The following is a 25930-nucleotide window of genomic DNA, read 5'->3' on the forward strand; positions in this document are numbered from 1 at the left end:
TAATTTACTATGGGTAAGCATGCCTCACAAGCAGGAAAAACAAACAAACAAAAAACTATATGAGAATCTCCTATTGTTAGTAGTGAAGAAAGGTTGCTTAAACATAATGAGCTGTCAGAGTAAAATGAAACATTTTTGTCTTATCAGCAAAGACAGAGTCAAAACTGTTCCTGTCCTGAGTACATTAAAATCCTCAAACTCTCCCATTCAGAGCTGAAAGTAGCATTTATATGTCTATATAAATACATATTTTTTAAAAACATACTTTCTTCTGTAATATTTCCTGCAAAGCTGCTATACTTATACATATTGGCATCATGGTTGTAGCATGATGTATAATCTTTCACATTACCTGTACAGTGTAATATTTGTAATATTGGAAGTTAAACCCAAAGCAATTAAATTCATGTGTGTTACTGCAATTTATCACTTCTGGTTATAATGAAAAAATAGCTCTCAGCTCTCCAGAGCTTCTCAGGTTGTACTTTTGTGGATCAGCAGAGAGTTTAAACAGCCCTGTTTCAATACAACACTAAGAAATAACACAACTGTTGATATTGTCTCTTCTAGACATTCTCCTCTGATTTTGCACTACACCCTGCTAGAGCACTTTGTCCAAGTGACTGAAATAAGTAACTTGGGGTAAGAAACAAGCACCAAGCTCTAGGACACCAAGGCACACAAATATCATCTTGTGTGAAATATTTTGTTTGCATCAGGCTTTGAGATCACCCTCCATAAGCATTGGGGTAGTGAGCTTCTCTTCAATATTGTATATGCTGGTGTGTTGTTGTGGTTTTTTTTTGTTTGTTTGTTTTGTTTTGTTTTTGTTGTTTTTGTGTTTGTTTTTTTTTTTTCTTATTAAAAAATAAAAGCACATAGATTGGATCCATTTCACATAGCAGTTGGGTATCTTTGAGAATGTGGTCTTCGTATTATGTCTATACTAGTTCCTGAGATGGGGCACCCCACAGGAGACTGGTTACTGCTCCTAAATTCCTTTCCAGACCCAAGAGCAAATTACAAGTCTGCTTGAATCTGCAACAGCTGGCTGCAGCACCTCTGGAGTCATGCAGAAAATAGATGCTGCAGCATCTGTTTCATTTTCTCTGCTTAACCCTTCTATTTCCCACTGTCACCCACAGGACACTCGTGTCACAGAAGTCGATGCATTAACTGTTTTTATAGAATCTGTAAATGCCTAGCACATCCTTTCACTGTGATTCCTACTATCCTCAGGCAGACTTTCAGACTGAAAATTTGCTCTTTGTGCTGTCAGTGGGAGGCAAAGTGAAAAAGGGAATCCACCTGAAATTTCTAAGGCACGTTTGGACAAATCTGCACTCTTGTGAGCTTGTCTTACAAGGATCTAGTCAAATAAAAGGGGACTCATTTATTTTAAAAATCTTGCCTAGTAAGCTGCACCTTGATGCAATTTATGTCATGGAAACAATACACAATATAGCAGGAGAACAGTATCATCCCCCACTAGTGCAAGCAAGGAAAATTTTCATTCAATTTAACAGAGTTACATAGGTATTTGAAAAATTAGATCACAGTCTATTTCTTGAAGTGCTTAAAACCTCAGACTGTGAATCTGCCTTAAGTGAATAAATAGTTCCTACTGTGAGCAGCTCCGTATTAGTGAGTGATTCCCTAGTTGTTGCTGTAGCTGCAAGGGAGCAGTTTATACCAAGATGAGCTATTAGATCACAGTGGCTATTAGCACACAAACATGAGGAGACTCAAAAGTAGATATTACGCACATCAGAGAGATACACAGAAGTGTGGAACTTTTAAAACAGAGTTATACCAATGTACTGAGGCTATATTTGTTTTTATTATAAGTTACTTAAAAGAAAAAAAAATGAATTAATTAGATTGAGATTTAAGAGATCTCTCTCACAATGCTTAAATTGACAAAATTGCCTCTACCCTCTGGTCTAGAGGTGTATCACTACCTTAAGACTTTCAATTTCCACATTTGTGATATTGCAAAACTGTCACAAATTATGAACTATAACTACTAATCAATTCCATTTGTCTCAAAAAAACACACCTGACCATTGTAAGTCTCCTTTCATGTATTGACTTAAGAGGTGTTATTCCATCTTTGACAGATCAGTCATCAGATTATGAAACAAGAGCTTCTTCAGCAAATGTAAAGAATTCTGAAGTAGCTTTCTGTTTTCACACTTTTGCTCTGTCATCTGACATGCAATGGTCAGCCACAGTCACTGACACAGAAATCCTTCAATGTCACGTCTCCCTGTTCTAGCCAGGGCATACTGGAGCTGGACAAATGGCAGAGGAAACAGTCTCCAGGCATCTTCCACCACTGTGATGTTTGGTGGTGGTTGGGTGAGGGGGTCTTCCTCCTGCTAGAGTTTGACATTCCGGAGCTTTATGGCCTGTCAAGAATAAATGAGTAGACAGAGTAATTATAGTGCCTAAAACTTTGAAAACTCCTTCTTTCTGAAAAGATTTTAGGCTAAACAGCTATTTAGTTAATCTTCAAAGAGCAGAAAGGAGAGCTGTTCTTCACAGGTTATTCTATGGGTTTGAAGCTCAGAAACATCAAATGCTGACTTTTGTGTTGCTAGGTATGTTTAAAAAAACCCTAGTCCAGCAGCCCACAATGTGTCCTGACTACCTTGAAATGACTCATAACAATAAGGTTAAATGAAGTGTTCATAACAGGTGCCAATCCTGATTAACACATAACAGGCAGAAGAGACAGAAGGAATAACACCATTACAGGAATGTTTTATATGTCTGATAACATTATGCAGCCCTTTACTAGAAGCCATTCAAATTCTTAGAGGCAAAAGCCTAATAAAATGGGCATGACCCCATGGCCCGAAGAATAAGCAGCATAATGCACGAGTCATTCAGACTTTTATCAATTACGGTTTCATTTGCTAAAGGTATGAATTATGATCATAATGCTCAGTGGAAGTTTTGCACTGATTTCAGATTCCTGGTTTGTACGTTCTCAAAAGAAAAAGGAAAGCAAAATGAATCCTTCCTTCCTGGCCCCTGAGCAGTAGCTGTTACATATTAGAAATGTGGGGGAAAAGCGTACTACATGCAAACTGCATATATACCAGCTCCTTAAAAGGCAAACTTCAGTGGATTCTGAGCCAGTCAAAAGGTTTCAGGATCAAAAGGTTTGTAACCCTGAAGTGAGAACAAGGATTCACATTGCTAAACTCTCACTGATCTCCTACTGTCTCTTTCAAGTGCCTAGGAACGCTGTACTTTAACCTCTGGCATTTCAGCAACACTTCTCCACAGGAGCTTTCAAGAAACAAGCAGAAGTCACATGGACTGCCACTGAGATAATAGCACTTGATTTACTTCCACGCTTAAATTGTTCTCTGAATCAGGGGTATCGCTCATTGTATCAAGCAGGTCTCGTAAAGCAGTACACCTATTTTCAGACAGTCCAAATTCAGCCTCAGTTTTATGTTAAGCTGTCCTACGCAGCAGCTGGAGCTGCACAGGCCCCAGCTCAGCACTACACACAGGCCCTCGCAGTGAGGCCTCTGCAGAGATCGCACGCTGGCTTTGGGCAAGAGAGGGGACTTAGGCTCGCTGTGGGTAAGCCTTCAGTGATTTTGACATGGTTTACCAAGGGAGAGGAGAGTGAAGAAGAAAAAACACAACAAGCCAAATTACCAAAAACAACAAGAAGAAACACTCCATAACCAAACAGTCCTTGAACTGCAAACTGTTGGTGATACGTCAGCTACTGTGGGCACAGTTACCCTGTTCCTAGGCCTTCCCTCATGGAGCTTCTGTGGGCCTCTCTGAAGCCAGGAGGGAAAATTCAGCTGGTGTTCAGTCTGACATGAGGTGGCTGTTACTGTGTGGTAAAATATAAACAAATGGTGAAGCAGTCAAAATTTTACAGCTGAACAATAACAAATAAAGCACACAGACCAGATCCTCAGCTGGGGGGAAGAAAGCAGAGCCACAAGGAATTACACCAGCAGTGTCTCACTCTAGCACATTAATGTATTTTAATCAGTCCATCAGAATTGACAGCTTAACCTAAAATTAAAGCTTGTCACTAGAAAAGAAGCTGGGTTTTGCAAACAAGGAATGTTGTGGTTTTTTTTTTTCATGATTGATATACTGCATCATATATCAGCTCTCACGGTGATTTTGCATTACATTTCCTTGTTCTTTCTAACAGGTATCCCAAATTACAGTTCTTAAAACTGAATCACATAGTGCTAGAACTGTGCCTACAGGCTCCAGTCCAGCATTCCTTAGAACTACAGGAAGTATTTCACAAAACGAGATTTTTATCCAAAATAAGTAGTTTTAGTAATCACTGCTGTAATGCTTATTCAGGTATAGTTTTTAATGACCTCAGTGGTAAATAGCTATGCAAAACATAGTGTTGTGTCAATATGTTCTCTCATCCACTATTTTTAAGGATGATTGAAAATAGTGGGGGGACGCTTTTGTAAAGGAAGTAAGATATATGGGGAATATATTCTCCCATAACCTCCTTGACTCTAAATGTAATACACAGATGTAAGCACACCTGGTTTCTGCTGGGAATGAGACTATGAACATCTCGTGAAGAGGCATGGGGCCAGGTCCAGTAAAGAACTTCGCTACCTACAATTTAGGCACTGCAAAGCCTGTTCTTAAGGAGGTTGGTCCCAAAGTGAGATTCAAGATCATGAGAGGCTTCTAGGCTTTCTACAGATTCTGGGAAGCATCTAAACCTCCGCACACTAGTGCTGGTCAGAACTAGCCAGTAAGAAACACTGAGCACAGAAGTACCTCTGGTTTCCAAGATTATTTCCCACCTTTTCCCAAGTACTATTACAAAATATAAAAAACGGTCTTGCTGGTGGGGCTTGCCAGCAAGGACTTGCTACTTCTACTTGCATACTATAAACCCAAGGCTGTCCCTGCTGGTTGTTCCCCTTTTAAATATTGCATAACTTATTGCATAGTGACCTAGATTCAACAAGATAGAAGCAGAGTAGTTCTGGATACTAGAAATGCCTTAAAAGAATGCCCTATTTGGACACAAATAGCTGTTAACTTAAAGGTAGGGCTCTTCCCTGAAAGAGAAGAGTGTTAAATGTCTCCAGCTTAAGGACAACAGTGAACTGTACTGCTCAGCTTTTGGGAAAACAGCTTCAGCTATTAGATGTTGCCTAAGGGAAGATCACTACTTCCTCTTCAATATGAAGAAAGCACTACTGTGCTGGGTGAGAAGTCTATTGCTTTCATTGTATCTGCTGGGCATGGAGCCTGCTGTGAGATCAGAGCTTTCACACACAAAATAAGGTGGTGTCTACACAGAAGCTGGATCCTTGGTTTGAGACAGTTTGAGGCATATAAAGTATATGAACATAAACACATGCTAATTTTTATTTATTTTAATCAATAGGAGGCACAGGGGAGAGCTATGTTCTGGGTAGTGATGCTTTGACTTCCAGTTTTGGTCAGGGACACCTGAAGCATGAAATAAAGCCATGGTTTAACCACTTTGGGGGGTAGGGAGAGTGCATTTCCTTTTCTCTCTCTCTCTTTTTTTTTTTTTTTCTTTTTTAGGTTATTATTAATATGCAGTCCCTTGCCATATTAACAATAAATAATACTGAAACAAAACTTCCTCCTCTGCAGCTATTTGCTGGCAGAGCCCATTGTCAGTATCTCACTCAGAAGCTCATCTCTTAGAATTTTGTCTCTCTGAATGCTCTGATTGGGGATCTTATTGTTTGGAAGAAAATATCTGTCATTCTTCCAAGTCAGCTCCTTTATTATTTTTGCTCATCATCCGTCATTACTCAACAGCATATGTGATCTTAATATATAAAAATGAGAGGCCCTTCACATTTTTAGATATAGACCTATGCAAACAATGAAAAAAAAAAATCTCCTGACATCTCATTCAGTCAATATATGTGGTATAACACTGCCTAGCTAAGACTATAGAACAGGTGCAAGACTAACATTATTGATTTGATGTATTTTATTATAGGATTATGACTCAAAATCTGCTCATTTTTCCAGTATGTGGATAGTACTGTAACACAGCTTTCCAAACTAAATTAGGAGAAATCACATTAAGACTAGGTCCTTTAGAAACTTCCCACTTATGGCACCAGAAAGAGATTCAAAATGAAGCTACGTATAACAAAATGTTAATGTCAAATCTATTTTCAAAAATTATTTATGGTTTTGGCCTCATGATTTCCAGAGCATAAATATTTATCACACTAATAACCAAAGATTTCTATGGGTATCAACATTCATATGTCCTAAATTAGTGTTCTCCTTTGAGAATGTACATCTTTCTCCGTATTTTCCATTACAATTGCTATGGTTATGCTCTTATAACAGCTGGTGGAGAAAGACAATAGGGGAATTCTATAAGGAAAAGAATCTATTCGGATTTTATTGGTAGATTTGAATGTTTGTAAAAAAAAAAAAAAAAAAAAAATCAGAAAGCTATAAATTGTATTCCTCTTAATGATGTATTAAAAGTAGTGAGTCACTTTTAGTGTCTTTCCAATGGATACCACCAACTACGTAAACAGAAGCCTTTACAAAACACAAAGAATTATCAAGAGATTATGGTTCATAATAATAAAAATAATATCGAAGAAACTCAAGTACCAGTATCATGCATAACAGAATGCCTTGATTAGATAGATGAGACATAGGTAGCATCTGTTTAAAACCAGGTGCTTCTGATTATACTATATATAGACAACTTATTTAGTTAATTACACATCTCACATTCAGTATTTTAATAGTTTTAATTCCAGTCATTTTAATTATATCTTGTGATGGCCTTTGACTAAGGGGCCACCTTGGGATTAGGAACCTGAGACACAGCGGAAAGACTTGTTCTAATGCTCAACTTTGCCATCTTTGAATGACTGCATTCAGTGAAATAGCCATGAGACACTGAATTTTGACATCATGGGTATCAAAAATGGGTGAAAGGCCTCTTACAAATAGTCCAGCCGTACACCACCCTGTACTACTAGATCTTTTTTTAATGTTAACGATGTGTAAAATCGAACTATGAAGTTTGATCGGCAGAGCTCAAATATAATGGCTGGCAGTTAGAGCTTTATTTGCCAGCCAAGGAAATTCTATACGGACATAAATGAGACATGGCACCTAATGAATACCTGCAGCACAAGTTATTTTTCAAATATTTTTTTGGGAGGGATATTCTTGAGGGTATTTTGTGCATAGATATATCTAGATTATTGACTCTACTGTGTCTGACACCGAGTGCATTAACTAAATGCCTCTTGAATACTGACAGGCATGGTGCATCACCTATCTTGCTAGGAAGCCTGTTCCAGTATTTGACCATGTCCCCAGTAAACACATTTTTCCTAATGTCTATTCTGAATATAGCACAGCTCTGGGCAGTTCCTATGCAACCTGGCCTCAGTTACCAGGTAGGGGTTCGAAGCCTCCTTCACTAAAGAGGGATTTATCAGAGGGATTTTATACCAGATTTATTAGACAATATAATCAGGAGAAAAAAGGAGGGGGATAATTTAACACTTCCAACAATTAAATTAAAAATGCAAGTCAAAAACATTTGCTTCACTGCATTTTAAGTGTAAATAACACGAAAATCAGTTCAGTCAAGCAGACTGCTTTCAAGTTAAGCACTCATGGTTTTGAAATTGTCTCTTCATACCATTTGCTTTTCTTCATGAAAAGTCAGACTAAAGTCTGTCAAGATATGTCTTCGCTTATGACAGTGCTGGGCTAATTTAACCCCAAATAGACTTTCACAAAATTAACCCAGTGGCTGACAAATTTCTATGCATGAAAAGTAAAATCGAGGTTGCTGAAGTGGGATCAGAGGCAATTTTGGTCACTGGCTCCTGAGGAGAGGGAATAATAGAACCTGAAAGATCAATTAAATCGTTTCTTGAATGAGTGTTTAAAAATATTTCACCTCTAGAGAGAAGCAGCTTCAAAAATTGGTGTGGGATATGGAGCTTTTTGTTGCTTGGTTATTAGCTAGAATCCCAAGCAGGTCAATAGTAAATGCAAGTCACTTCCACTTAGCACTGTAATATGCTTGAAATGATTAAGTAATTTGGCCAGTTTCTAGAAGAGAAGCACCCATTTCGAACACACATGAGGTTTAATAAATGTATTAACCATCCTTCTGGTAACAGGACTGAGTAATCACAGAAATTGAACATTCTGCATAATTGGCCTAGCTCCATCAGAGCACATTAGATCACAATATGGGAACACCATTTTGGACACAGAAGTTTCAGTTTAATTCTGCCAGTTTGGCATCTTGTCAGAAACTGTTTATGGTACAAATCTCTAAAGAAATTATATAAAGGTATCAATCTCTAGAAGATCCAGTTCTTTATGCTTTTATTTTGGACATTTGATGAAACATATCCAGTCTCTTGGTTCACTGATATATTTCCAGTAACTTGCCTAATAAAACAAAATCCTTTGAATGCAGGAACTTCTGCACATAACCTCTTTATTTGTCATAAGTTTCCTGTTATAAGAGTATAATGTCAGTCATCTAAAATAGGGTTATCTCCCTTGGCATTCATTAATTACATTGAAAATTCCCTAGACTGTTTGATCACACCACAATCACTGACATTCAGATAATTGAGGTTGCACTGTATCTTATATTGACAAAATGGGATAAACTCATTTTTCTAACTAGAAATTGTTTTTCACTAGCTAAATACATTACCATAGGCCAGATTGTACTGGTTTAGGACAGAAATTTAAGGTTTTGGTAAGTATACCCAATCTTAGGGAAAGAACAATGAAGCTGTTGAAAGCTAGAGAACATCTTCAGAAAAATGTCTTCTCTAGGATGCTAGTGCAGCACTGCAACAGATTACCTATATCAGACAGGGAATTTCTATCCTTGGAAGTCTTCCAGACTCAGGTAGGCAAAGCTACAACTAGAGCTCTGGAGACCCTTGCTTTCAGTGGGATTCTAGACTTGATGACCTCTCCAAACATCTCTTATGAACAGTATTTCTGCAATCTTTACTTCAACGAGCTATTGCTATGATTGTTCTGATTCAATTAGTGCATAAAAGCTCCAATTCAAGGAAGCAACTAAGAACACGTGAGAAAAGTGAAAAGAGGATTACAAGATTTAAGTGATCTAAGCATCACACACAAAAACATAAATAATAATAAAACACTACAAGCTGTAGAGAGAAGAGGAATAAACCACTAATGAGGAGGATACTGAGAGAGGAATGCATAGGAAAAGATATGCATGTAGAAGTAACCTCCAACAACAGGAACAGATACCCTCACTAGAGGCAAAAGAAATTCTAGGAAAGTTGATAAAGGATATATTTGAACTACAGCTGCTGTGCTGTTGGCGCAGGCAGCAGAGGCAGAGTTCACAGAGGCTAACTATCAGGCTGTCTAACTAGCTTCTTCAAAAGCTTTTGCAGAAATTTTTGCTGCTGTGGTTACATTGCTAGCAGTGTCCTAACTAAGTAGTTTAAGACCCATTCAGATGTCTGCACAAGGCTGCTGTAAAAACTACCCCTCAGAGAGTTGGAAACAGCAAGTGAGCTGAAGTTGCCATTTGCTTCTTGACTGCACAGTAAATAAAGCACAAAAGAACAAAAGGAAAGACAAAAATGGGAAAGCTGTTTCAAAGCTGTTTCATTTATGACTAAAATAGTCCTCTCTTCAAACAGAAAGGCTCTATGGTGAAAATTCTAGTCTGCCACTTCTCATACCCATGGGAGGGATGTTTCCCCAAAGGGAGGCGTGTCCAACATCTTGAACAAGACCAACCATTTCAGCTTTTTTTTTTTCCCCTCCTGCCTACCAAAGGCTTTGCTATTAGAATGCTCAGAAGGTTGTTTTTTTTGTGTGTGGGTTTTTTTTTTTTTTTTTTTTTTTTTTTTTTTGCATTGCTCCACCCCCAGATTTCAACCTCCATATGCTGTTCCCCTTTCATAACAGGGAAAGAAATCTGACTCTGATTTCTGTGAACCAAATCCAGATTTACAGCTACACATTTGTAGCTATGAAGTAAAAGCCTCGGTTCACTTTCAAAGCTTCTGAGTAGTCCACACTGGAATCTGTACAATGCACTACTTGCAAGTTCTCCTCTTTATGTGCCAGTCACAAAACAATACTGTCCTATCTTTTAAGGATGGTACACAGAAGACAGAATATAAAGAACAGAGAATCCTCTTAGGACAAAGACTCATAAACTGACTGCTGTTCTCAGGCTGACAAAGCAGACTTCAGCCAGGTGGCTTCAAGTTTTTATGTTTCAGTCAGTAGGAAATTCTGTTTAGTATACACAACTAAGTTGCAGAATTACCAGGTGTGGCTCACAACTTAGCCAAAGATGTCATTTTGTTCTGACCCTTTTCTCAATAATTTTCCCAAGTTGCCTGGATGTATGCCCACTCTTTTTTGTTGCTTTGTTCTATAGGCATAATTTTGCATATTTGAGAAAGAGAAAAAAAAAAAAAAAACTGTTCTACTGAAACTACCCAAAGATCACTTTTTGGATGTAGAAATACAGACATTCTAAGTCACAAGACTGCTTTGACCCTTACTTGATTGAAAGCAACATCTGTTTTCCAGGTTTCCAGCTGTGCTCAGCTAGCCAGAGGTAGCCAATTGCAGACATGTGTGACATTTCCTCAGCACGTTGTGTTGACACACTGACATGCACCTTATTAGAACAATGGGCAGCAAAACTTCTCAACACTTTTAAGTCTCAAGTAGCTTCATCCCAGCAAAGTCAAATACTTGTCACTGGCCTTTTTTTTCCTGACTACCCTTCCTGTTGGAGATGTACTGAGCTCCTAAAAAACAATCTCTCACTAATCTCTATTTCAGAGCTGTATATTCAGAGACCTACATTCAGTAAAGCTGGCATAAATTACCCCTACACACCAGAAGAACAAGAGAGGTCCCATATGAATGCACTCAGTGGTGAATGATGCATTATCAATCCATTGCAATCAGATTTTGTTTTATTATTTTCCATCACAGACTGAGCTGATATCCAGTACAACAGGAATCCAAGAGTACACACGATAATGTTCATTCTATAGCTGCAGAGAAACTACATGCACAAAAAATTAGCTTAGAATTTCAAACCTGCAATTCTGTAGAATTTGAAGGAAAATAACATTAAAATGTGATGGAGACAGTTCTGAGGCTCCTAATAGTAAGTGATTTTAAGATCAATGTACTAACTTTAGCAGGGTACTGAAACAGAAGTTTCTGAATAGAGCAAATGTGTAAACAGCATCCTTTTTAGGAATAGCCATTTGATAGCCCCTTCTGGGACATGAGATACTCTCGGGCAAGCCACAGAATGTGTAGTGGCAACAGCCTAATTCAGTATTGAAAGAGAACTAAGAGTGTGACTGCTTTAAGATTAATGACATATGAGACTCAATTCCCCTTACTCTGTCTCTCTATAGCTGCAGCTCTTGAGAAAGCAGGAGGAGGTAGTAGACTTCTACAGCTGTGATAGTTGAATACTCAGACCCATTGCTGAGAATGCAATTCTGATTTAGCTTACCCTGGAGCCAGCAGCATCATTTCAGTTTACACTGCCTGAAATTCAGTGTCAGACACAAGGCCTGGTTACTTTAGTTCTACATCAGGTAACAATCCACTGTTTGTCCCGGAATATCAGTTTCTGCCACTATTCATCCTCTACGTGTGGGTGGTAAAACTGATGGCCCTTTTCCCTGCTTTAGGCCTGTCCACCTCAATTATCTGGTTACCCCGCCTAACGTTTTCCTGAACAATCTACTCCTTCCACCATACGTAAACCAAGAGGTAAATCAGTCTCGACCAAGTTTCACATATGGACAGACTGAGAAAGGATCTATATGCTTTATATCTAGGATTGCATGCCAACATGGCAAATACACTGGCAGAATTTGAAGACTTCATTTTTTCTTGACAGTGCAACTAAGGCAGAATGAAAAACAGGTAAAACCATTAGTTGCACTAATTCAAGGAAAAATTGCCAGTACAGGCAATTAACTTCTGCTTAGTTCAACCAATTGTATCCTACATCTACATAATGACTGATTTGGACACTTCTTTTAAACAGTCATTGGTACTCTACTGCCAGATACATAGAATGGAACTGGATAAACAGTTCTTGTAATTATAATGTATTCATATCTAGTGGGGTCTGTAAAAGACACCTTAAAACTGAAAAAAAAAACAAAGGAAAAAGGCTTAGGCAGACTTGGCAAATTTGGGGCCTGAAATTAAATTAATATTCTATGCATAATAAACACTTAAAGCACTAGATATACATTGCAATTATTATTATAGGTAATTAAGGCAGAAAATATGAATTTTTCTTGTAGTTCTCAAAATTAAATACATTCAGGCGGGTAGCACTTCCAGGTTTGAGATAACTACAGCTTTCATGTTACAAGAAAAATGCTAGCTTTCAAAATCATACAAAGAAAAAAAAATCCATCCTTGTTTGTATTATGTACCTCACCTTTGATTACTGAACTTAAACAAATGTTTTAAATTGACCTTCCATTTGAGCAATTATTCTGCTTGCTTACTTTTCCCATTTACTGAGGACGTGAAAATAAACTAGCCATTTATACATTTGTTTAGACTTCCAAATGAGATTCATTTTCTGGTTTTAATACAGTGTTTGGGTTATATGCACCACTAGGGAATACTTGTTTAAAAATTCATTTTAACTGGAATTTTTATATCCTGGGAATTGGATAGGAAAATCTGTATTGGTCTTCAATTAAACAAAACTGTTCCGTGGTTTATAATATTAACATTCAATATCAAGTATAGTCTGATATTGTCCATTTAAATTCCACTTTCTAACCTGTTTATAAAGCATTGCGCAGATAATGAAAAGAAGCTGCTCACTTTGTCTTCATTACCAAGAACATCAGCAGTGGAATCAATGGACATCACCCAATGGATTCAGAGGAAAAGAAACTTAAAGTAAAAACAGTCTTCCATGTTTGTGCTCAACAGCATCCAGAAACTCCTACACTGTTCACAGGTGAAGCGGAATCATGTTATGTTCTTTTCCCTCCTTGCAACAGTGCTCAAAAACAAGCTTTGTGGGGCAAAGGCATGGGGTATAATTAAGGACATTTTTGACCCTTTCAAGGATTTCATAATAGATCCCCAGGAAAAACTGCTAACACTTTTGATTTTGATTTATGCGAGTAGCTATGTTGTATGTGTGTTCATATGCATTATTGAGATATGCTCTAGTTAGAGATGAGACTTGAATTTAATTCTGAAAGAGAAGTTTGTTCAATGGCATCTTTTTCCTGATAATACAGTAATGTACAGGGGCTCTAGACCGAAAGCAGTACCACTAAATGATAGGCCTCATATTGCTTCAAAACAATCACATGAAGAAACCTAATACTCTGTGCTAAGGAACAGTAACTGAGCACTGCTCACAGAGAGCAATGAACAATCCCAGGAAACGTTAGTAATTGCAACAGTGATCTTCACATGTTAGCCCTCTAACCATTGCCAAGTTAATTATGAGCATCAATTTATTTACTCCCACAGGCAGCTGTGGGAGAGGCAGCCTAGGAAAAATAAGTTTTGTAAACAGCCATAGGCAATAAAGAGTAGCAGGGTGCAGGCAGAAGAAGGTTATATCATCCAAATCTGAAAGATGTCCAAAACTTGCTCATGTTTATTTTAAAATATTGAGGATATGCCAAGATATTCAACTGCACCAAGACAATACTCCATGGAGGGCCAGGTTCTGAGATTCAAAAACTGGCGTGATGGCAATGGGAGCTAAGTTGAACAGGGTTTCCCATTTCATTCTTTACACTATGTGTATTATGCCCTGCCTCTGGTTTCTTTTCTCAAAGAAGGCATGAAACATATTCAGAACCCCACTGTAGGAGAAAGTGGGGAAAGTTCAAAAGTAACAGCAGCAAAGCAAGTTAGTTCACAACAGGAAACTAGATATCAGTCAGGAAACAAAATCCTACTAAGAACACATTTATCTCTATACTATTCTCTTCTCTGCCAACATGTATCCTAGAAATATTAAAACCTCTCAAGGTCCACATGAGTAAAACAGTGTAAACTGTTGTGAGAACATACATACTCCCCAGAGGTCTTCTGCAAATACGTACACTATGAATATTCATGACTCTTCTCTAACATTTTTGCAAACAAAATTTGACATGGATATTTGTAGAGAGCAAAGGAAAGACATAATGAAAAGACTGAATATATATTTACTAATTCTGGCAAATAAACATACTTTCCTGAAGTATTCAGCAGCTTCTGTTTGCGAAATTCATTCATTCATAACTTGCAAAGCGCTTTTGAGAAGACAATAGAAAATAATATGCATTTCTAGGATACCTGTGCTATATAGAAGGATACTGTCTATCATGTTTGTTATCACAGACCTATCATGTTTGTTATCACAGACATGAGCAGAGTGGGAGAAGAACTCATTGAGAGCAGCCCTGTAGAGGGGGTTCTGGTGGATGAAGAGCTCAATGTGTGTCAGCAGCACAGGCTTGCAGGCCAGAAGGCCAACTGCGTCCTGGGCTGCATCACTAGAGGAGTGACCGGTAGGGTGAGGATTGTCTCCCTCTACTCTGCACTTGTGAAGCCCCATTTGAAGTCCTGAGTCCAGCTCCGGGGCCCCCACCACAAGAAGGAGATGGACCTGTTAGAGTGGGTCCAGCGGAGGGCCATCATATCTACAATGAATTCGGTCAGAGGGCTGGGGCACCTCTCCTATGAGGAAAGCTGAGAGAGCTGGGGCTGTTCTGCCTGGAGAGGAGAACACTCCATGGAGACTTCATTGCAGTTTTTCAATACTTAGAAGGGGATTATAAAAAAAGATGGAGAGCAACTTTTTCCTCAGGCACACAACAATAGACAAGGGAAGAATGGCTTTAAACTAAAAGAGGGGAAACTTAGATTAGATGTTAAGAAGCAATTCATCACTCAGAACTTAGTGAGGCCCTGTAACAAGCTTCCCAGAGAAGCTGTGGATGCCCCATCCCTGCAGGTGTTCAAGGCCAGGCTGGATGAGTCCCTGGCCAGCCTGGTCTGGTGGAAAGTGTCCCTGCCCGTGGCAGGGGGGTTGGAACTAGGTGATCTTTAAGGACCCTTCCAACCCAAACCATTCTATGATTCTATTCTGTAAGCTTATTAAGACAATAAGAATCGTAAACAATACATTCAGTCATCCATACCAGTCATTTTCTTATTCAGTGGAAATGAACCTGAAATTTTTGGAGATTGAAAAACTTAAAAGTATTGCCTAAACAATTTATTACTTAGAACTATGTCATCTTTATCCAAAAGATCGCCTTTTTTTTTTTTTTTTTTTTTTTTTTTGAGGATGTATCTAAAAACAACTAAAATTCCAAATGAAAGACTACAAAATCCATCATCTCATTCTTTCTTGTAAGTTTCTTCAGGAGAAAAATCTTCCAGTTTATGAAGCCTGCTTTCTAGGACAACCCTCTCAAATATGCTGGGGAATTCCTCATGAAGTATTCAGTTACCGGACAGAAAGTATCTGCTTTCACATCCAGTGCTGTCACATGCAGAACTTCAGACTAGGACTGTAAACCACTACGAAATTACTCTTCATTGGTGGTTGGGGTTCATGTTTCCACTGGATTCTTTGATTGTACTAAATGCATTCATATACAAATGTAATACCAAGTTAGGCTTAAATAGAATATATCTTTTCCTCATACATGTCAGTTTTCAAAACTGGGTTAGGCTATTCTGTAAAATAGAGCTAGACTGCCATTTTAATCCAGAACAAGTGATCTAATTTCCAGAAGTGCTATGTACCTCAGCTCCTACTGACTTTGAAGGTCAAACTACTGAAAAATAACTCAAATATGGACTTGGACAGTCACTATGAAGAATCTAAATTTCCAATTACTTGTTTCCGTTATTATATATTCTGGCATTATTATATAGCTAGTATTATTTGTTCTAAGTATTTATTTATATATATTTTAATCCCTCACAAACACTCTGCTGTTCATGAAATTCAATAGTAGTTTTTGCTGTTGAGCCAGTAAGACATGGAAACAGTTTTCCACACAGGCTTGTGATTGCTATCTTAATTTTATCATTACTATCCCAGTGCTTGCAGGTATTTCCACATCATTCTAGATCTTCCCATAAACTGTATTTGAAACACGAGGAAAAAGTAGTCTTTTGTAACCATGAATTCTTAATATTGATATAGTCAAGAGATATTAACCATTCAACATGTCAAATAGATTTTACTTTTCATTATGTTTATGATCTATCCTTTGAACTGATGATTCTACCTAAAGCTGGGAAAATACTGTTGTATATTTTTCACAAATATTCCCACAAGGGTTTTTTTTTGTTTTTTTTTTTGATTCTTCTCTTTCCTACTATTCCTTATTACTTTTCCTACTATCTCTATTTCCTACTATGTTGTATTTCCTACAACAATTGCTTTCCAAAAATAATGAAAGAAGTTTCACAAACACAGATGTAAACAACAGCATAAATTGTGATCTGTGGTCTCTATATACAAATATAATTATTTTACTTTGACCCAGACATATTTATGGCTGACAACCTTGAAAAATAAAAGCAGGAGTTAAACTTATTGCTTGCTGCCCCTGGTTGTAACAGACCCTTCTAAATCTTGTGAACATGCACAGAAAAGACCTTCTGAGACACATTGATCAGATGTCATCACCCAAGTAAGAAAAAGCAGCAGCACCACATAGTTCCTCTGAATAATAATTATCCCCCAAACCGTTCAAATTTTGAAAGTACTCAAAACTGATTTCAGTCAGTCTAGGGAATTTATGAGATTCTTGAAATGCTTATAATCTGAACATACTTCAGGTGAAAGGGACAGGGATAAAAATCATTGAGATATCTGCTGAGTAATAACACAGTTGATGGCTTGCATCTATTTTGTGAGGTGAGAAAAACACCATTTGCTAGTCACAGCTTGGCAGTGTTTGTTGGATTAACCAATCTTTCCCCTCAAAATACTGCACATTTCCTGCCTCTCATCAAATATTTTCCTGTTGTTGTTCTGACACTTCTGCACACTGGGTCAGGGAACAGGTATTTTTCCCCAACTGCACATCAATTTTGATTCCTAATGCATTATCTGGACAATTACTTGCATCCAACAGCTGAAAGTGCTCTAAACAAGTGTCAGAATTAGAGTGGAAATGCTTTAACACATTTGAACAAATCAAAGGATTGTGTGATCTAATCACACTAATCCAAACACTGAAAAATTGTTAAAAACTTTAGCCAGTTGTTAAGCTATTTTAGACAGCTAAAAAAATTGTTCTCTGGTAATAAATCCACAGGCTAGAATTTATTAGAGAAAGGCTTAACAGAGTCAAGTATTCTCATAAAGTCCTTAAAAAAAAATCCAAGCCTAAAAACAGAATTTCCATCACTTTACATAGGGGAAAATAAGTTGCAATATATCAATACATTGAAGTCAACGAAGCTATACTATGTTAAAACTGCAAGAACAGAATTGACGCCACAAGACCCCATTAACATTCCCATTTTACATGAAAATTTAGATTAGGAAACATTTCTCTTAAGTGTCAAGCTGGTACTGTATGGTTAAGACCTCACCATTTGCCACCACCACCTTCCCCCACCCCCACCTCCCACTCTACCCCCACAGACTAAGCCATAGGTTCTTAATTATTTCCCAATTTGAAATATATTTATTTCCATTTAAATCTCTCACTAATCTATTCAGTACAATTTCTATAGCAATTTAGAGAGTCTGGAGCCATCTGGAAACAAGTGGGTTCTCTTAATTATTGAGCCACAACAGCATGCATCACTCTTAAGAATGAAATCTTCAGTCCATAACCACCTCTTCCCTGAGTCTATATGAATCTCAATATTCTGAAACGGCCAAAGCAAAGTAGGACAAAAGGAATAGCACATACATACATAAATCCATGCCCTTCAGCAGGTTCCAAAACAAGGCAATAAACAGGACCAAGTAAATCCAGATGGTTCTTTATGAAAAGGTTTGTGGAGTGACATTCTTTAACATTATTTTGTTTTATAAATTGATTGTTCAAGAAATGTTCATGATCTATTTCTGAATGACCAGCAAACAATAACAATGTCTTGTGACAGGGCATAGAAACCATGGCCTATAATCACAAGAACATTTTTAGCCAGGACCTGTGCCCTAGTGAAATAGCTTTCTAGAGATAAAGAATGTCTTTTTTTCAAACCAGCCCTAGAGCCTGCAGATGGAAGACAGGAATAGAATGAGGAAAAATCCCTCTTAATCTTGGAGTACAGATTCTCCTCAAAGTTTCAGCTAGAGTCACAGATTCTCCCCAAAACATTCAAGGTACAGTACCAGTTACAGCTGAGCATCTATATACTATGCTCATCATCTCTTTGAAGGTTCTGCTGTAAGAATTTCTCAGTTGCTTCAAGAAAGCAACTAACTACTCTCATATAGTTTACTCTAATGAGTTATCATTCTACAGTGGTATCTCTTATATTTCATTTTTGAGGTAATTAGACATAGATCCTGAAGTATTGCAGTTGTCAGGAGTCAGCATTCCAATCCTTTACTTCCCCGATAACAATTATAACAGAGAAAGGCATTTCCATGCATCACAACAGCTTCTGGTGAGTACTTCCAGAAACATCTGGCATAAACAGGATCCTACGTGTCATAACCTCCAAAAGTCTATGTGAATGCTCCAGTAGACAAGAGCAGGCAAAAACCAGAGCATTTACATAACCTGAACAGTGTGAGAGATAACATTACTGTGGCACTTCAGAGTTCCTGGTCTATTCAAAGGTCAGCTAGAACTGAGGAACATTTCCACATAAATAAAAACACTACTTACAGAGAGCAAACCATCTTGCAGTACATATATACACCCAACATAGTTACACTCATACTTGGCAAACAGCGAATGAGCTAGCTTTAATGTACCCTTGTAAACATCTTACACTAGATCAGAGTTCCACTAAATGGTTTCATTAAACTCCAGCTCATTGCCATTTTCCAAAAAGAAAGTATAACAGAACTTGTGAAACCCAAATTCACATTCTTCAATAAGATGCATTTTCTAGCCTGTTCCATATAGTGAATGATACATACACAAATTATTTTAAATAACAGAAATAAATGCAGCTTCATCCATTATTGCTAATTTGTGTTTGGTCATTCATAGTATGCATCTATAATACTGGTATTATTGATAATATGCTCTATGGACTAAATTTCAGTCAGAGCTGTGTTTGCTACAATGGTAAAAACAAATGTATTTCAAACAATAGAGTTAAATCAAACTAAGCATCCTGCTACATGTCAGTAACAGCCATTTGGAGCTCAAAATACTACGAAGAACAATGCCATTTATATATGTACAGAAAACCATAGGGGGACTGTAAAAAATACTAAGCAGCCATATGTATGTTGAGTATTATTTGTTGGGAACAGGTTAGGTACCAGATAATTATTACAGCTGCTGAACTAGAAATGAGAATTTGCCCTTTCTTTCAAAGTAAAAGAACAGTATATCTTTTTGGACTGTAAACATTTAAGGAATTTGTTTGCATCTCAACATTGCTCCATTCTGTCTGCCAAGGGGGAAGCTGGAACCACTTTAATTCTATGATTATGTTCAAGTGCCAAACTATTTGGGTATAGCTAGCTTAAAAATGAATAAATAAGCTGTAGGATGAACTTCCCAAACTTCTTTTTCTACTGGAGATTGTGGAATAGAAGGGAAATGAATCTATATTTTCTTGGAATAGAAGTTCTTACATATTTTATTTCTGAGAAGAATCACTGTTATCCAAATTCCAGCTCTCTAACCTAGTAGAGTGATAGAATATGCCAGTAGCCACCTTTTTGCTTACTGAAGCTACAAGCTCTCTGCAGAGCTGGAGAGAGAGATAATATGGAAAAAAGTTTAAAAGATCGTAACAATCCCTGAAAGTAGAACAGAAACTTACTAGTATCTTCTTATCAGCTCCAGTTTTGGGCTGGAGCTTGAAACATTAATTTAAGTATTCTTTCACTATGAGAACAGAAGAAAAGAAATGGCACAAGAAAAATAAAAAATACCAACATTTTGATTGAACTACTAAATAAACACTACAGAAGAGATGCAGGTATATTATGACAATTTAACTGTTCCTACCTGCTCAGAGGCACAATATTTATGTGAAGGCTGACCTGTTCACATTTTATATTAAACAAATGCTTACCTTTTTACCAGTTCATATTTCCTCAGACATAAATATGCATATAAATAAGAACTGTCCTCTTTACAAAGACTGTCAGCTGATTGAACAACATCGTTACTGGCAATGTTCCCATTTCAGATTATTCAATGCTCCAGCACACAGTTTACATTAATTTCATTTTTTGTTTTCCTACCCCTTTATACTTTTATGGAATTCTCTCAGGAGACGCTCTAGCCCTATTGTGTACTGTTGTACTCCAGCTGCAAAAGGACTGGGATTGGGGCCAGCGTATGTGAATACTTGAAGGGTCACAGGGTCAGGAGAAATTGGCTGCTTCTGCTCTTTCACTCTCCTCCGAGAAACTGTTCCACACCTCATCACTGAGAAATACACCTCCCACGATCGCTTTTGTCTAGTGCAACCAAAACACACTAGTAGAGAGTGTGAGGTACTGGAAGGCTGAGGTCACATTCCAATCAAGCAGATGTTGAAAAGGAAAAAATTACCTTTACCAAGACCTTGAGAAAGTAAAATCATTTCTATTCAAATTGCCTCTAAAGATGCGCTTCATAATCACTGAGTAAAGTCTGTACAAAAGCTAGTCACAGTGCTCAAACATAACAGAAAATATTTCCTGCGTGTACATTTATAATGGTGTTAGTTTATTTTTATGTTTAGCAGTTTAGAAATAACAATCCCAGAAAGTGAATTCCTTGATTTAATCATGCAAAATGCATAACAACAGCGAAAGCAATGGAAATTTCCTCACTTTCTTTTGTCACTGTGCCTCAATGTTGGGGAAGCAGGTTTTCAGTTAGTCTCCCACCCTTCAATCCTATGCCTTCATTGTGGTATTTCTTCAGTTATGACCCACTAGCATTTATGCTGGTAATTTCTTCCTTAGGTAATAGAATAGGATCCACAGATTTATTCATTTAGGCTCATCAGTAAACTGAGCAGATTTATATCCAGTGATATAAACATATGCATGTGAATCTATCTATTCTCCTCTTTAGTACAGATTCATTTATCTTTCGCTGGGTTAAGGAATGTGGCACCTCTCATCTGGAACACTTGGAGGAGTATTTACATTATTTCCATTGGGTCATTTTGTTGGCTTTTGCCAGCAATTAAATGGATGAATACCATATCCAAAATACATTTATCTTACATGTTGGATCTCATCAACCCCAGAACATACACAATACTTTCAGGTGAGTTCACAATACTGACTTTTTAATTTTTGAAATCTCTCTGTATGAAGTCATTGGAGACTTTCTTCCCTATTTTTGTGTAGATAATGTCACTAGTATTTCACAGTCAATACAAAGCCTACATTTTCCTGGACTTTCATCCAAGGGGCACAAGATAATGTTCACAGAAGTAGTACTTTTTAGAAGTAGGATTGGCTTTTTGTCTGTTTACTTTGTTTTGTTTGATTTATATTTTTTCCAGCAGTTTGGCTTACTAATGACTGAAGCTGGTAGGCTTGGGTGCATGTTTCTTAGTATTGTATCAAGTAGAGCTGGATGCTAAGTTTATAAATATATGTATTTTTTAAATTGATAAATGGAAATATTTAACATTCTCTGACATAATGCCTGTGTATATTTGAAACCACAGACAGTTTCTTAGGTAAAAGCTTGGCTGTCAGATAGACTAAATGTTCACAAACTGGTCAAAATTTAATAGAAATTCCCCTAATCACACCTTCCTGCTCGCAAAATGACAAGAATACTACAGTAATGAAAATACATACATTAGTTTGTTAACAATGTAATCCACAAGGTGGGTAACATGCCAAATCCATTTCTGGGACTCAAAGAACAAAAATGCTCTTGGAGGGTTGATGATCTCCTCGACCTGCTTCCAGATTAATTCTTCTGAGCTACCTGGCTCCAGCCACCATCTGGGCTTGTTCTCACAATCACTGCAGAAATTGTTTCTCAGTTGATTATCAACAGTTTTCAACTAGCAGTTACCAGTGCCCAGATGTACCAGTGGCAATCCCTATGCATTTTAGCACAAAATCACCCTTTTGACTTTAACTGGGAGTAAAGCTTATTATGCTTCACAACTGTTGCAGTGTGGTAGATAAAGAAGCAACCACATTGGCTACACCAGTTCAGACATCAGCATAGTCATTTCTAGTTGCAAAATAGCGGCAAAATTTTGTGTTAGAAAGTGGCACCTTAAAATTGCAAGTAGATGTTCTCACCTGCACATGTGCTCCCGTTGTCAGTGACAGGATAGTAGCACTAGTGAGATCAGTAGACCAGTTTTCTACTATGGTAATACCAAATATTAATCCCTAAGAGAGAAATCAAGAAAAGAATTTCACATTTACTGCTGCTTTGATGATATTAATTTGAGAAGATATAACAGGAAGATCCAAGTACACTAACTGAAATTATTACCCATATGAGTAAATCATGGAAAAATAAAGTACTCTCTCCTACTCTGCCCTGGTTAAAGTACACTAAAAACTGCTGACTGTATGTGATTTAGGTTTACTTAAATCGTGTCTCTATGCAGGAGTTTCAGGCTTTATAGTTACTTTTTTCTTCCTATCAGCCTTTAAAGGTATCTTCTGAAAAGACAATATATAGTTTATACCAGTTTAGTTTAACTATTCCCCATCATTTTGAAATAAGTCAGCAAAGAAATGATATAAAACCCCATTGGAAAATATACATCTTTTAAGCAGCTTAATTTTTTGTCACTTAAAAAGAAGGTAATATAAGTTACTATATGAAAAAAAAAAAAACTAATTAGAAAAGCAGACACAATCTATCCTCTCTATATTTCTGGCAAGTTGGCAACAGCTCAAGAGTGATCAGAGACTGGCCTATTTCTCAAGGATCTCAGGAGATTGTAATATTTTAAATCATAATCTTAGGAAAATGCCTAAAGCATTTTTTAAATGATCTTCCTCTTCAAAAAAAAAGAAAAAAAAAAAAAAAAGTTCTGCTCTCCAAATTGGCTGAGAGCCAGAGATACTGTAAACAATTGTTTAAAGAAAGCTTGAGACACCCTACATTGACAGAGACTCAAGCAGATCTGAACTTTTGCCAGAAGAAACATACCTTATCTGTGAGAGGGAAAAAATTGGGAATAAGTTGTTCATGAGCAAAAATAAAGCAGCACAATTGCTCAGTGGTACTTTTTTTTTTTTTTTTTTTTTTTGGGGGGGGGGGGGGGGGAAGGAAGCAGAGCTTAACAGCTTTCCAAATATCCCACAATCATATGAAGATTAGAAAAAGTTCTTAAGGCTGAAGAGACAACTTTACGATGTTGTGCATAAAATGATCATGTTTTCCTCTTCACGAGGGGAGAAACTAAGACAGGAATCATTAACCCAAACCTCCACATTCTCTGTTCAGCAGTACAGCTTGTTTGTAATCACGTGTGTTATGCATATATAAATGTTATATAGGTGGCTGGAGCATGAGTCAGGTAGTAAGGACTGGGATTTAAGGTGTCTCCATCCTCAGTATCTCCACTGGCTCTGATTTCATAGAAACACAGAATGGCTTGGGTTGGAAGGGATCCTCATCCAATCTGGTCTCGAACACCTATGGGGATGATTCTGGTGATTAGGGATTGGCCCTAAATTTAAGTAACATTTTAAAGGATTGACCCTTTTCAGTTCAGCTCCTACACTAAGAAGGAACTGTAAGAGCCAAATTTTGCCAGTAACTAAGCAGCAAAAACATTTTCCATCCTATCATGAGAATTCAAGCCAAATGGCGTACCTTGACCTCGTATGTAGGACCTACACTCTACTAGGTGTTTGGCAACCAAGTAATTTATGAAATCTGGACCTTAACTCCTATGTGTGTTAGTGCCCCCTGTAACAGAAACAGACTTGAAACCATTTATCCTCACAACAGCTTTGTGAGAATAAATAAAGGCCACTCATGGTTACCATAAGGCTCTATCATGGAGTCTTGAGATGTTCTTTTGGGACATTTTATCTTAATTTCCTTTAGTTTTGTTATTACTATTTCTTTTACCACACAAGTTTTAGCATGAGACTACTCATGTAACCCACTTTACATTAAAACAATTTTAACAACTCAAAAGTAGCTAGTTTGCCCTTTTGTGTCAATGCCTAAGTAGTTTTAACTAAAGCATGACTGATAAATGTAAATATTCATTACTAGTTCTGTTAACGTTAAAATCATAATGCATATACTTCTTGGTTTGGGTTATAAATATCCATTCTCTGCATACCTGGTTTCCACTATGTGTGGTAGGCAGGTATTTTGAGGCAGATAAACACAATTCTGGTATCCCTTCTTGTCTTCTGTGTGCAATTGCATAGTAGAAACATACAAGAAATCGGGAGGGGGGGCGGAGTAAACTTCTCTATTGTGTGATCTCTCTTCAGTGATCTTTAGTGATGCTAATATGTTTCAGATTATGCATTAGGTTAAAAGTACAAAAAGAAAACAGGCCTGGACACAGGAAAATCCCTGTGTCCATTCAGGAAACTTCAGATTTCCTGTTGGGAAGTGCAATACTGGAGGATGTAGCTGCATTGCAGTAAACATAGTGTCTACACTAAAAGGAAGGAAAACAGGATTAATTTTTATCCATTATTAACACTACTCATTTTGTATACAGCTCATTTTATAACTACAGGACAAATTAGAGATAAAGGACACAAAGTAGCCCTCCAAATAATTATATTTCTATATAGTTGTTCAATTGCATATCATTTTAGTTTCTGAATGTTTTTAAAAATCAGTAAAATAATGTCATCCTGTCAGTTTGTAAGAGCTAATAAAAAATAAACATTAGACAGACTATGTAAAAAGTCAGTCCTAGAAAATAATAGTTTTGAGATGCTGGAAATAAAATAGTCAAGATATTTTCCTTCTGTTGCAATTAGCATCGCTGATATACAAAGTTCTTTGGAAACAGTAATAATAAGAAAATCTTGCAGAGGAGTTTATTTTAGCCCTTTCTTTGTTAAAAGGAAGAAAGTTTATTATCTTTATTCTGACTGTTACTGTCCAAGCTGATAAACCAGCCAAGTGAGTGATGTTTTTCCTTAAGCCCTTATTTGTTTTATGTTCACATTTCATGGATTAGTATCACTGTAGTTTAAGTAACAACAATCAGAACTTATTATAATAAACATTTTGCCAAGCTGTTTAAGCTGAAAGTCTGAGAACGTTAAAAAGCTATAGAAAACAAAACTCTCCCCTCAAATATTCTCCTCCTACCCCCAGCAGAACATCACTAGGTATGACTGCAGTTAATAGTTTCAATACTATTTTGCTTTAATATCCACACATTTTTGCTATTCCCATGACATGCAAAACTAAAACTTTCTGTACATCTGAGTACATAAGCCAGTTAAACATGACTGTTCAGTCTTCCTTTAAAGGAGGGAAACGATGTACCTCTCAGAATATTGTGGGGCCTCATTCTAATACCCCGATGAACTGTTGATGACCAATGACAACTGCCTTGATTTCAGTCAGGCACAGGTCATTAAGCTTGTGAAGAACCATCTCCTCAAAATCATTTCTAATCATTCTGGCCAAGAGTGATATGGTCAAATAAAAGGCCATGAAGATGTACACAGAGTGCCTTTTCCTTGGTCAGTCCTCCAAACAGAAATTCT

The 25930-nt window shown here is 37.2% G+C and overlaps 1 protein-coding gene across 23 annotated transcripts in view; it reads right to left on the minus strand.

Moving 5' to 3' along the window:
• Positions 1-25930, minus strand: part of LOC311441429 (uncharacterized protein) — a 312197-nt gene that overhangs the window by 139804 nt on the left and 146463 nt on the right. For 3 of the 23 annotated variants that reach the window (XR_014695940.1, XR_014695946.1, XR_014695955.1), the window contains exon 2: positions 22511-22603. The exons of 18 other annotated variants lie outside the window; for them this stretch is intronic. Coding sequence is in view for 1 of the 5 variants with exons in the window: in XM_084529560.1 (XP_084385686.1) it covers positions 22560-22603 (44 nt within the window). In the remaining 4 variants the exon portion in view is untranslated. Of the gene's footprint in view, positions 1-1818; positions 2412-22510; positions 22604-25930 lie in introns of those variants that run through there. 2 more of the 23 variants (XR_014695957.1, XM_084529560.1) reach the window with 1 other exon arrangement.

Source organism: Aythya ferina (assembly GCF_964211825.1).
Source record: "Aythya ferina genome assembly, chromosome: 9".
Classification (NCBI taxonomy): Eukaryota; Metazoa; Chordata; class Aves; order Anseriformes; family Anatidae; genus Aythya; species Aythya ferina.